General features: G+C 41.7%; 1 protein-coding gene across 2 annotated transcripts in view; it reads right to left on the bottom strand.

Annotated features, from left to right (window-relative positions):
* Positions 1 to 4729: 4729 nt before the first annotated feature.
* Positions 4730 to 12676, bottom strand: part of LOC149307419 (NT-3 growth factor receptor) — a 366336-nt gene continuing 358389 nt past the window's right edge. The window contains exons 17-18 of one of the 2 annotated variants that reach the window (XM_089539129.1): positions 7340 to 7498; positions 4730 to 6425 (exon numbers count right to left, since the gene is read on the bottom strand). In XM_089539129.1, coding sequence (XP_089395255.1) covers positions 6240 to 6425; positions 7340 to 7498 — 345 coding nt within the window. In that variant the 3' untranslated portion in view covers positions 4730 to 6239. The remainder of the gene's footprint in view (positions 6426 to 7339; positions 7499 to 12676) is intronic. The other variant, XM_089539130.1, reaches the window with a different exon arrangement.

Here is a 12676-nt window from a genome sequence, read left to right as displayed (position 1 = left end):
AGAACTACAATCTTTAGAGAACTGAATTCTACCAGGGAAAAGATAGCACTTTGGAAGCACATGTGCCCAACAGCAGCCACCAGCTTCAGACACTGAAACATCCTACCTCTGAGTTAGTATAAAATGGAAGTGAAATGCTTCTTTATAAAAATATGTAGCTGGTAATAAAGCTCCGCAGTAAATCCTTAATAGACTACTCCGGGTATAAAGAAATGACAGGTGCATTGCATTTGACTGACATCCACATTTAAAAATTAATACTGCTTTCACTCTTCTGCCAAGCATGGGGTTTAGGGCTGTATGTTTCGCCATAGGCTATTAGGACTAAAACCCAGCCACAAAGGCAGACTGAGGGTCATATCAGATGGAAGTCTTAAAGAGTGAGATGGAAATTGAAAAAGAAAGAGAGAGAATGGGTTGATTTTTGCTATGGATTTTTCCCCTTCTGCTTCTTGAACCATCAACATCATTCAATGTTTAGTGCTACAGCTTACATTTCAGACAGGAAAAGCTGGCATTTGGACAACATATTGCTTTTTTCCTCCTTTCTCCCTGGATAAAACCTCTTCTGCTTTGATGGTGGCCTCAGTTCCTTGTCTTTCTTTCTCTTAGTGTTTGCCGAGGATTACGGACAGATTTTGCAACATCTCCTATGAACACAACTTAAATACAATAGATTTCTGGCTTGCTAGTTTAGTGTTTGCCTAGGATACACTCTGGACTCAACAAATAGATAAACTAGGGATTCATAGGTATTATTATTATTATTATTATTATTATTATTATTATTATTATTATTTAGGATAACATCCTGTAATAATGATCCATCAGCAAAAGGTCCACTACTCTCACTCCACCAGTAGAATACCAAACTAGTTACTGGTGAGCATAACACACACAGACATACACACATGTATGCATGCCATGGCCGCCAAGTTACCAATGGCACACACACACACACACACACACACATGTATATGTCAGCGGGTTGTCTTGAATGCATTAGTGGAAGATGCCATCACTGAACATATGATTCTATGATTCTAAATATGCTGGCAGAATGGCTGAAAGAAGGTGGGACTGCATAGTAACAGCCTTAGGGAGGATTATGCTCCTTTTACATTCTATCACACTTGTGCATTCTATCACAGTCATATACAGTGGTCCCTCAGTATCCACACACACACACATTAGGGTAATATATAAGTATCCCATATATAAAAACAAGGTTTGATTTTGGTGTGTGTGTGTGTGTGTGTGTGTGTGTGTGTGTGTGTGTATATATAGTGCATGGTATTGACATGATGCTACAAACCTGCAACTCAGTTGAAAAACTAAATGGTTTCACACACACACACACACACACACCATAAATGGTTGAATCCATGGTTACAGAGGACCAATTGTAGCTGCCAACAGAGCAACCCCAGCCTCTGGTGCAATAAATATTACTTGTAAGAGATTTCAAAGAAAATGGGGGGGGGGGAGATGGTGAAGGGGCAAATGGACCCAATTTTTAATACAGACTTGATTATGAGCGTGCCACATTTTTCTTCCAGACTAGGCAATTGTGACATTTACTTCAGCAAGAGCACTAATGTTATGGGAGTGACTGCAGTTGTCATGCCCTAAGAAAATAGCTTACACAATGGCTATAGTACCTACTGTTTCTCACACATCCATTTTCCTCCTCTTTTCCCTCCACTTCATGGAAATTACTGCTGTGCCCACATTCAAAGTGCTCCAGTGGTTAAATTGTTTGGATATGGCTTAGGAGATCCAGTACTATGTGGACCCTGAAACAGATGACTTTCAGCCTGTTGCTCAATCTCTCCTACACAGACCAGAGCTTGGAAGTAACATGTTGCTTCAAATTAGTTCCAGTACTATCAGATGACAAAGGTATACTTCAATTAAACCATGACTGTAACTTAAAGAGGAACAGCTTCAATTTTCTATACATCACCTATTTCCCCCCCAGATGCAACAATACAGACACTTCTTGAGAAATTCAATGTTTTCTGTTTAAGAAAGAAGCTGGTAAGCTCACACAGGAGACATACAGCGTGGATCTCAAGGGAACTAATTTTTCTCTTGTTAATGGAATTGAAATTTGATTATCTGGATTTTGGAGCTGTGCAGACCGCCCCTGAAGAGGTGGCCTGCAACCGCCTCCATCTTCCCCAGATCAGGGCCGCAGCAACCGCACCCCACAGCCCCAATCTGGCCTTTCCAGGGTTGAAAATGGAGCCACAAAACTGGCTCCTTTTTGCACCCTGGAAAGGGTGCGATAGCTGCAGCTTTAAGGCGCTTCTTTGGGGCTGCATCATGTAAACACAGTGGCAGAGGAGTGCTATGACAACGTGCAACATGTGGAGCAGTGTGTGGCGTCTCACCACAATGGGAGCAAAGTCAGTGAGTGCATTGCATTGACTCCACATCCTGATTCTGCCCCCAGGCCAGCCTTAATAGCTGGTTTGCACAGCTCCTTTATGACTCTATGGGCCCAAACAGACAGGCCAAAATAAAGCTGCCTGGGCCACTTTGGCCGTATGCTTTTTAAATGACACACACATCTTAAGAGGCCCAAAGTTGCACCAAAGCCACAATCTGGTCCTAGGACTGGAGCGTGGTTTTGGCGTGGCTTCTGGCCTCTTAGGACACATGCATCATTTAAACAGCATACCTCCAAAGTGACCAAAGCAGCTTTATTTTGGCCTGTCTGTTTGGGCCCTATGTTTCCTAGTTCCTACCAGCCAAAGAAGGGAATGACCTCTCGACATCCCTCCAGACCATCTTACCTGACAACAAAAGCATCTTCTCCTTCCCCTGTATAGTTTTTAACACCTGTGGAACTTCAAAAGATTGCATTTTGAATTTTGTGCTTTTTAGTTGTTCCAAGAAAGGCATCACTGTTTTGTGGATTTTAGAATTTGTTGTACCTTCTCCTAGCAGTGTAAGTGAAACTTTAATTTTACTTTTCAAAATTACAAGCGGTGGAAGAGGAATATCCCACAAGGTTCAAGTACCAGCTCATTTGACTGTATCGAGATGCTTAACAAAACAAACCTCCTAAAAGCAACTATTTCAGTTACATTTGAGAAATGGGTACACAAAGACTTACATTTAATAGGTTCTGACTATAATGGCAACTGTTTACTTTTGTATCCATTGCCTTTATTTTTAAAGTCACTGTGCAAGTTCTGAACCTCCCTATTTCACATGACTATTGAGAGGATAAAGACAGAGGAAGAGGAAAGCCATGAATGCAAATTTGAGTTCATTGAAGGAAAAGTGGCATATTAATGTAGCTAATAAATAACAAATAATAAATAAAATCCTGATTCCACACAGAAAAAATGAATGAGATTTTTGTTTTGTTTTGTTAAAGTGCCCTAAAGGCTACATGTAGCCAGATTGCAAAACTTTTTCTTCTAGACCCCAATCCCCTTGATACACAGCTTGGAAAATTTTGAAAACAACCCCCAGAATCCCCCAGCTAGCATTACCAATTGCTAACTAATAGAAGGAAGGGAGACAAAAAGATGGCGGCATCACCAAATGAGACACAGTGGCTGGGCAAACGTTCGACTGCCTATTGCCAGAACGTACAAAAATTGTATTTGGACTACAACAGTCGGAGTCTGAGATCCAGTAAGTACACATTTCCACCAGCATATTTACACTTTCATCTTGGGATGCGAGGAGGTTTTCCCCTTTCCCACTTGCTCCCTGGTGGAAGGGGCTCCTTTCTACCAGATGTTGATCAGTTCTGGGGTTACACATGGGCATGTCGCAGCTGGAGAAGAAACGCTAGGCTAAGCTGTTCCTTCTCCCCCATGTGCATGAGCACAGCCTTAACATTTTGGGGCACACCTCCACAGCCGATCACTGGAAATCCCCCAGCTGCCATTGTCCACCTTAGGTGAGCAGCATTGCACAAGGAGGGACAATATACCTCCTTCCACGACATTCAAAAGAAAACCAAGTGCAGCCGGAACCAAAAAATACACCTCCAAAAGAATTTTAGACAGAACCTCTCAATGTGGGGTTGGGATTCCAATAGGTAGAATCCAGAAAAGATGCTTCTCAGCCTCTACCTCAGTTTGAGAGCAGATCAAGGAGGTTGTTTTTTCTCTCCTCTTCCCTCAGCCAAGGATCTGTTCTTGTTGAGATACTAGGCCACCCATCTTGGCTGCTTACTGAACCACTGGCTGTTGAAAGCATCCTTACATCTCCCTCCCTCTGCTAAGCTGCCAATGGAACTATTCTTCAGTTCACATCACCTCCAGAGCAGGTATATCAGTGCTTTCAAGGAGCTGTCAGCCTGAGAGGAATGCCAACAGAAAAGATAGAGAAGAAGAGGGAAAGTGTCACTTTCACATTTCTAGTCATTGCACAGCATCACCCTGCTTCCAGATCCAAAGGGGTGAAAATGCTTGAGACAGACAACCGGAGGAGGAGGAGGAGGAGAAAAAGAATGTAGGATAGAAAGAAGGGAGGAAAATATCAAGAGACTGATAGAGAGGACTCTCCTATCGTCTCCAGTTTACATTCCAGCTAGATGCTTAACCTCAGTGCTGTAAAAGAGAGACAGAATGCTTCAGGGTTAAGGCCAACCCAAGATATTTTGCTCCCTGAGGCAAACAACAACAGAAAGGCCTTCACCTATTTCATGTAGAAAAGTGGAAAGCATTCCAAAAAGCCTGGCAGTTGTATCTTTCCTCAACGCTGAGGATGGTGTAGCACCCACCCACCCATCCCAAGTTGAAGGCAGCAGGGAAAAGAAGCTGTCTCCTCCAATTTTGGACTGCCTCCTTTCTGCATCAGCCAGGGCCAGCCTTGTTTGGGGCACAATCATAGGTCATGGACTGTGGCATATTTGTATCCAACTTTTGTGCTTCATCACTAATTCACTGTGTGGCTTTCTAGGCTCTTTTTTCTCTCTCAGTCTCCTTCTCTGTCTTGGCCCTAAACCACCCTTCCCACAACATGTCCATAACATTCCCCATTACCTACCAGGCAATACTGATGGGAGGCTGGATTCGAGATTGTAAAGTATTTTTTGTACAAGAAAAAACAGTATGATATAAATTATCATAAACAGTTTTAAGTAAAGGAACAAATTTGGCCTGTGTGAGTGTGTGTGTTTGTATAGATATGCAAAAGACTGGTGTGATTTTTATATCCGCTGTCCACCGCCATTGAGACCATAGCTTCCAAGCCACCATGTTTGGGACCAACCGCTGTACTGAGCTAGATCTGTGCGTGCATGTGGAAGATTATTCCAATAGCAAAGTCAGGGGTGGGAGAGATGCGTTGTGTCCCAGATGTCCTCCTCACAACCTTTTCCTCGTATGGCTCTTGTAGACAGTTGTTTGGCTCCTCAGCACCATTCCCAGGACAGTTTTTTTAAAAAAAGGATACCGAGAAAAATAAAAGAGAGGGATTCTTGTGTCCTTGCAGTCAATTGATTGTTTTCTGGTACATGTTCGTTTACCCGTAGGTGATGCAAACCTTTTGAACTGTAAATATTCCAAAAGGGTAGAATCCACACATGTGAGAGAATCAGAAAACTGGTGGTGCGCTGGGTGGGAGGAACAAGAAGGCAAGAGAAGGAATTTGGGTGAGATCGGCAAGGGACATTTCTCCAGGAGTAGGGGCAGGGGAGGATCACCCCGGATCAAATCCCAGTGTTCCCCCCCCCCCCAGTTCTGTGCCAAGGGGCTGATTCTCCGCAGTGCAGCTCCAGATCAGGCACAGCCTCTCCAGCTTTGCCTCCTCTTGCAGGATTATCTTTCAGCTTTCCCAAGTGAGCTGAGTTCTAACCAGCAGTTAGAAGCAAAACAACGTAAGAGGATTCACAGTCACTTCCACACCTTGAGTTAAATATTCTGTTTTCCTAGTTCTCTCTTTAATACTGTAGAGCATTTTTTTTTGCTTTCTCTCTCTCTCTCATCTTTTTTTCCTTTTCTCTTTTACATGTTCTGGAACAGCAGCCAGTTGCTGGACGGGTGTATATCTCTCTCTACATTATTTCTAGCTATATATAATCCAAATCGTCTTACAGCTTGGTTGTTGGGGGGCCTTGCATGTTTTATTGTCTCTCTTTCTTTTTTTCAGTGTTGTATGTGTAGCAGGCACTTGAGTTTATATGAATATGTTGGCTTGAGGTCAAGGGAGAGGTAGGGAAAGGGAGAAGAAGGACACAGCAACTCTTTCTGAAAAGTGGCTGCAGCCTAGCCAAGGATGTCCAGGTAGATTGGTGTCGCTTTGCCCAGAGCATGAAGGATCTTGTAGATTTCCTTGATGTTCAGACGCTGTTGAGGTTCCCTCTGCCAGCAGCCCAGCATGATATCATAAACTTCCTTGGGACAGACTCGAGGTCTCTCTAAGACGCGGCCTTGGGTGATGCACTCAATGACCTGCAGTGCAAAACAAAGGAGATTAATTTCATATACATCCACAACCATTCCTTTTAAAGTTCTCCATCACTTGTTGACCAAGATCCTGCACAAGATGCATAGCTATTAAGACTATGGAGATTTTCAGACCAGCTAAAATGCCACTGAAATGTTTAGGAAGAGCACGTGTATGAAAGCCTGGCGCACTTCCTAAACATCAGGGAATTGTCGGCTCCCCTCCAGTGTCCCTGAATCATTCATGGAGAGGAAATTTCCTCTGAATGGAAACTTTGCCTCCAGTGGAAATTGCCTCTCCCGAACAATTCAGGGACGCTGGAGGGGAGCCGACAATTCCCTGATGTTTAGGGAGCATGCCAGACTTTCATACACACTCACTTCCTAAACATTTTAGCAGCGATTTACAAGTGCTTACCCCAGAGTAAGCGTTGGTCTGAAAATCTTCTATGTATCATCTACAATCAGTCTCCCAACACAACAATCCATCTCTCAACCCAATAGCTCAAAATCTACCTTGAAAGCAAGACAGTAATACCAACCAGATGGGTTCTGTGGTACTAGTGAGGCCAAAACTGTGAAAACAATTCCTTGTCTAGGGTCCTATTTGCACTGGTCAGGAGCTGGACAGCAGCTCTGGAGACCAACATTTGAAACCTCACACATCATTGTCATTAATGTTATTATTGTTGTGGTTTTTAAAAAGTAATCTGTTTCATTGCAGTTTGAGTGTTGAACTAGGATTCTGGAAGACCTGGGGGTGAACCTGCACTCAGCTCATTGGGAAACCCATTAGGTGAAAATCGCATGATAACCTTATTGGTGAATACTCTTTCCATTCTAGCGCATTGACATATATCAATACTGTCTTCCTCTTCCATGCAGAATATTATTTCTGCTAATCTAGGTATGACCAATACCTCTGTGTTTGAGAGCTGGAACCAAGGCTGTTTCCCATACGTGAAGATCTCCCAGAGGATCACCCCAAAACTCCAGACATCACTCTCTGTTGTGAATTTCCGGTACATGATGCTTTCAGGGGGCATCCAACGGATGGGAAGCATGGTGTGCCCTCCAACCTGAAGAACAGAACATAAGACACAGCAAAATTGTGGTCAGTGGAAGAACAAGAGTGTCCATCATGGTAAAATGGGTAGCTTATTGGACTATGATACAGGACAGGACTTTCTTGGTGATGGCACTCCAGTTATGTCAAGAAATAGGCCATCTACCACACCTTTGTCTTTTAGGCAGTTGCGGAAATAAAACACCCATTCTATTAATACACATTTTCAAGGGAAGGGAAAATGTTTAATATATTTTTTGCTGCTGCATGTTGATAGGCTTTAATTTTAATAATTCTTTATGAAATCAGAACTGTATATGTTAAACATGACACATGTTTTAGATAAAGAGATAGAAAAAAGGTATTGGAGAATAATTCTGTATATGGTAACTACAGCAAGGTTACTATATGTGCAAAAATGGAAACTTCATCAAACTCTGTCCTCCAGCATGATTCATTATTATGCTTATGATGGAAGTTGACCATAGAGTCATGCTGGAGGACCTTCAAATGCCCAGAGAAGTGCTCCCTCTAGGAATCTCTAGGCCCTCCTAAACAACTGTATGGTCAATTTCCAGTGGAAGCATATCATAAAATTGCATTGGAGGACCAAGAAAATGCCTAGAGAGAACACTTTTTTTTCCTGATGAGTGATCATCAATCTGTGTTATACAGTTTTGCATAATACATGAACCACCTGTACTTTTAAGCATATGCCGCTTGTCCTGTCTTTGTGCTGGGGTGTGCCCGTATCTCTCTTCTGTTAGCTTCCCCTTTTTAAAACATCTCTAAAATTATATCAATTTATTTGAAACCATGATGCATGTGCACATGAGCAACTTGCAGCTGCAGCTTTTGGAAGATAAGCTGGCCCTTATGCATACTGCAGTACTGGGAGCATAACAAACAACATTAAAGGCTTGTTGTGCTTCTGAAGCACTAATGTTTGCATAGTTCAAGAAACACCTGCATCAAGATTCCAGGGGATTGCAGGAGAGGGAGAACATTTTTGGGACCCATTTCCTCCTTTCTATAAAATGCTTCCATAAACCAGGTGGATGCATAAAAACAGAGAAAACAGCTAAACAAATGTGCACTATATGAAAAAGTCTAAGAAAAGCCTGTGTGAGTCCATTGACTCAGTGGCAAGTACACCAGAGTGTTGGAGGCTGCCTTGTCCTTGTAGTACTCCTTCTGCTTCCTTCTGCGGTAAGGGATTTGACCACCACCACATGCTTCTTCTCTGTTTGTAGCTATATATAGAATACTGGAAGATTTTTGCATTCTTTCCCCCCTCTCTTTAGATAGATAAGGAATTCATGCATGCAAACTCCTCTCTCTCTCTCTCTCTCTCTCTCTCTCTCTCTCTCTCTCTCATTCAAACTAACCATATAACTTAGGTCACTACCCCTTTGTAACTAAGGACCAGAACAGGCTTGCATAAAAAGTCAGCATCCAGACAGCTTGGAAGCTTAGTGTACAAATGATGAATACACCCAAGATGACCAGAAGCCTGCTTCATGCAACTCAGCTGCCCACACATGGGATAGCTTCTGGGCACTCCAGCAGTGCAGCGTTTAGACACCGCCTGCTGCCAGGGGGCCTTAAAGCACAGAATGAGCCCAAAAATGTTACCTTAGGCCTGATACAGATGGCCAAAAAGCGCCGTCATGGGGCCGATTTTAGGGCTCAGGAGAGCAGAGCGCCAAGCCCTACCGCACAACAGGCGTCCACATGGGGGCCACCATAATGATATGATATGATAGCCCTGTTTAAGGGATGTCATATTGAGGAGGGAGAAAGCTTCTTTTCCACTGCTCCAGAGAAGAGGACCCGGAACAATGGATGCAAGCCACAAGAAAAGAGATTCCACCTAAACATTAGGAGGAACTTCCTTACAGTAAAGGCTGTTCGATGGTGGAACACACTCCCTCGGAGTGTAGTGGAATCTCCTTCCTTGGAGGTCTTTAAACAGAGGATGGATGGTCACCTGTTGGGGGCTGCTTAGATTGAGAATTCCTGCATGGCAGAATGGGATTCTATGATTCTGTGATTCATCTCTTGTTCTTTCCCATTCCTCCTCCTTCAAAAAGAGCGAGGCCAGCTCTGCTGAGCTCCTTCTCTACTTGAAACCTTCCTTTTGTCAAGGCTTAGGCTGCACTGCGTAAGTAATGCAGACTGACACTGCTTTAATTGCAATGGCTCCATCCTATGGCTCCCTGGGGTTTGTTGTGGCACTAGAACTCCCTAACAGAGAAGGCTAAATATCTCACAAAACTGCAAACCTCAAAATCCATGGGTCTGGGAGTTAGAATTTACATTTTATATTTCCTCTTTTTAAACAACCCTCTGTTCCTCCTACTTCTATTTCATTGTTATACAGTATGACTGTGTCAACATGGAGGAAACCAAGTTAATCATGCACAGATAATCAATCAATGCAAATGGACTGAATAATATTTATAAGTAGAAAGAAAGGCCTAGGAAATTATAGAAGGAAAAAGTAAATACTGTATTAATTAAGGAAAGTCTTTTTTTTGCATACAATTAGTAGAGATAATAAATATGGACAATTATATGCCACAGTGGATAAGACGAGGAAAAAAAGGAGTGATTTCAAGAACCTTAGCTTGCAGGTTAATGGTATATATTTGAATAAAGCAGATTGCTAAATTGTCATGAAAAGAAAGACATAAAAAAAAGAAACCGGGAATGAGCTGCATATATCCTGCTGAACAAAGATTGTGATTTCTTTAGAGCCTTGCAAACACTGAAACAGATTTTTCAGCAGGGGAAATTATTTTAGGAGGTGATATGAATGCAGCCATAGATAATAAGTTATAGTGAGCTGGAAGAAATAGAAAATCACAAAGATATGTCACTATGTTATTTAAGAAAGAAATAAGAGATTCTCAGCTTCAATACATATGGAGATGCTAACGTTTTAAAACTGTTGAGAGAGACTTTACATTTGCCTTCAATGCATGAAACGCTTATTCTGGAGATAAGTGCATCCGGAAAACAACATTCTGGAACAATAGGTACAATAACTGATGGTTCAATCCTGTACCTGTTTACTCAAAAGTAAACAGAACTGACTACATTAAGTCTACCTCCCAGTTAAATATGTACAGGATTGCGGCACAAATTGAATAGAAAAATAATAAATTAAATATTTATTATTATTATTATTATTATTATTATTATTATTATTACCCCGCTCTTCAGCCAAGGCTATCAGAGCAGCTTACAATTTGTAAATTAGACATTATAAGCCCTCATACATTTCATAGAATTGTCATATACTATAAGCATTCATATTATACACCATGATATAGTTATCTTACACCATATTAATATACTGTAAATATCTTAGGCGGTATCAATATATATATATATATATATATATATATATATATATATGTTATAAACCATCTCAAATCTCATATTAGGAGAATGGCAGGATGCACATAAAGAACAGGGGATCACCTCCCCCCAAAATATTTGTTTGCCTTAAGCAGCAAACCCTCTAACAATCAATATATAAGCTGGATGTTAAGTGTGTTGTACATCGCTCCCATGAAGCAAGATAATCCTGCTCTCCCAATTGCAATATGTTTGGGGCACTGAAGGATTCTTTCCAAAACAGCATAATTCATTGAGCATGCATTACCATACCTGCTGCACATGGTACCTCAAGTCACCGAGAGACACATGTGTAGCCAAAGGCACTGGAAGAAAACGGCGTGAATTAAACAAGCTTCCGTATGAAAACAGCCTTTGTTTTCCCTGGTTTTGCAGAGCCAATTTATATTTCATGTCCTTGGCTCTGGAGATAATCATTATGTATTTCTGTACAAGGAAGCTGAGCATTTGCACTCGCCAATCAATCAATCTGCAGTTTGTGTGGAGTGAGAAAGGAGCTGCAGGTTCTCACGGTAAGAAGAATGGAGTAAAGACCTGAATGCAAAGCAGTTTGGAAATAATCTCCAGTTTCAATGGTTCAAACTACACTGGAGATTTTTTTTTGACTGCTAATAAGCGATCTTCCAGTTAATTCCAGGACAAGACACACCCCAGCCATTTACATGACCAGGCAAATTGCAGGTCTAGAGGCTATGCCCTGCACTCTTTTCTCTATCTGGCTGTGTCCCACTGTGACTGAATGAGAAAGATGCTGTTGACAAAACTGCTCCCCTCCATTCCCCATACACAAGTTGACGGAGAGGAGTGCTGAACTTTATTTTGACATTGGCAATGGGATAAAATCCACAATGCCTGAGGAACAGGAACACTGAAAGGCAAACATGACTCAATAGGCATCATTGAAATCAGAAGAGATGAGAGCATATCTGGGCATTAGCTTTGAAATATCCTGGCCTTGGATATCTCAAAGCTAGTGCACAGAGCATGGGGAATAAACAAGGTGAACTTAAACTGTTAACACTGAAAAGCAAATACAGTTTAACTGGCATCACTGACACCTGTAGTAATGGATGGGGTTATAACCTATTCCAGTAGAAATGACATACGATTTTGAGCTATTGGTCCAGCTGACATGACATTCACACTGCTAAAATGACAAAATGACAATGTCTGGATTGCTAGATCAACCAGGATTATCAGGTTTATAGATTTCAGAATAGAGGGGTGGGAAAAACCATGATAGAGGGAGAATCCCTGTGACAGGGAATTGTCCTTGTGACAGAGATGCAGGGTAAAAATAAAGCTTTTATTATTATTATTTATTAGAATCCACTCTGGATTTCAGTCAGAAGTGTAAAGTGCCAAGGTTTTGTGTCATATCCTTAACACAAGTTCAAATATATTCATCATTTTAGAGTAAAACCTAGTGCGGAATCACTGGCGGAGGTACAACCAGCCACCATCGAAGGAGAAAATGAGAGGTACGTTTACCAAAGGAAGACATCAAAATACTAGAAGAATCCACTGGTGTCTTTAGGATATGCATGTTTTGTATTATTCCCAAATTAAACTCAAGGCACAGTATTTTCGTTAGGACCACCAACCCTTACAACTCAAGGTTCATTTAACAATGTGCTTGGTTTATGGTTGATAATTTGGAAATCAACTTGAATTTAACAAGACAAATTTGAAAGAAGGAGTCCTCTCTTCCCCGCACCGAGCACTTCTTCTTGTCTCTGCTCCGTTAGGTTTGTTTTTATCCCAA

The sequence above is a fragment of the Sceloporus occidentalis genome, unplaced genomic scaffold (assembly GCF_023333645.1).
Source record: "Sceloporus occidentalis isolate IW3139 unplaced genomic scaffold, rSceOcc1.0.p SCAF_9, whole genome shotgun sequence".
Classification (NCBI taxonomy): Eukaryota; Metazoa; Chordata; class Lepidosauria; order Squamata; family Phrynosomatidae; genus Sceloporus; species Sceloporus occidentalis.
This window is presented reverse-complemented; position numbering and strand designations above follow the sequence as displayed.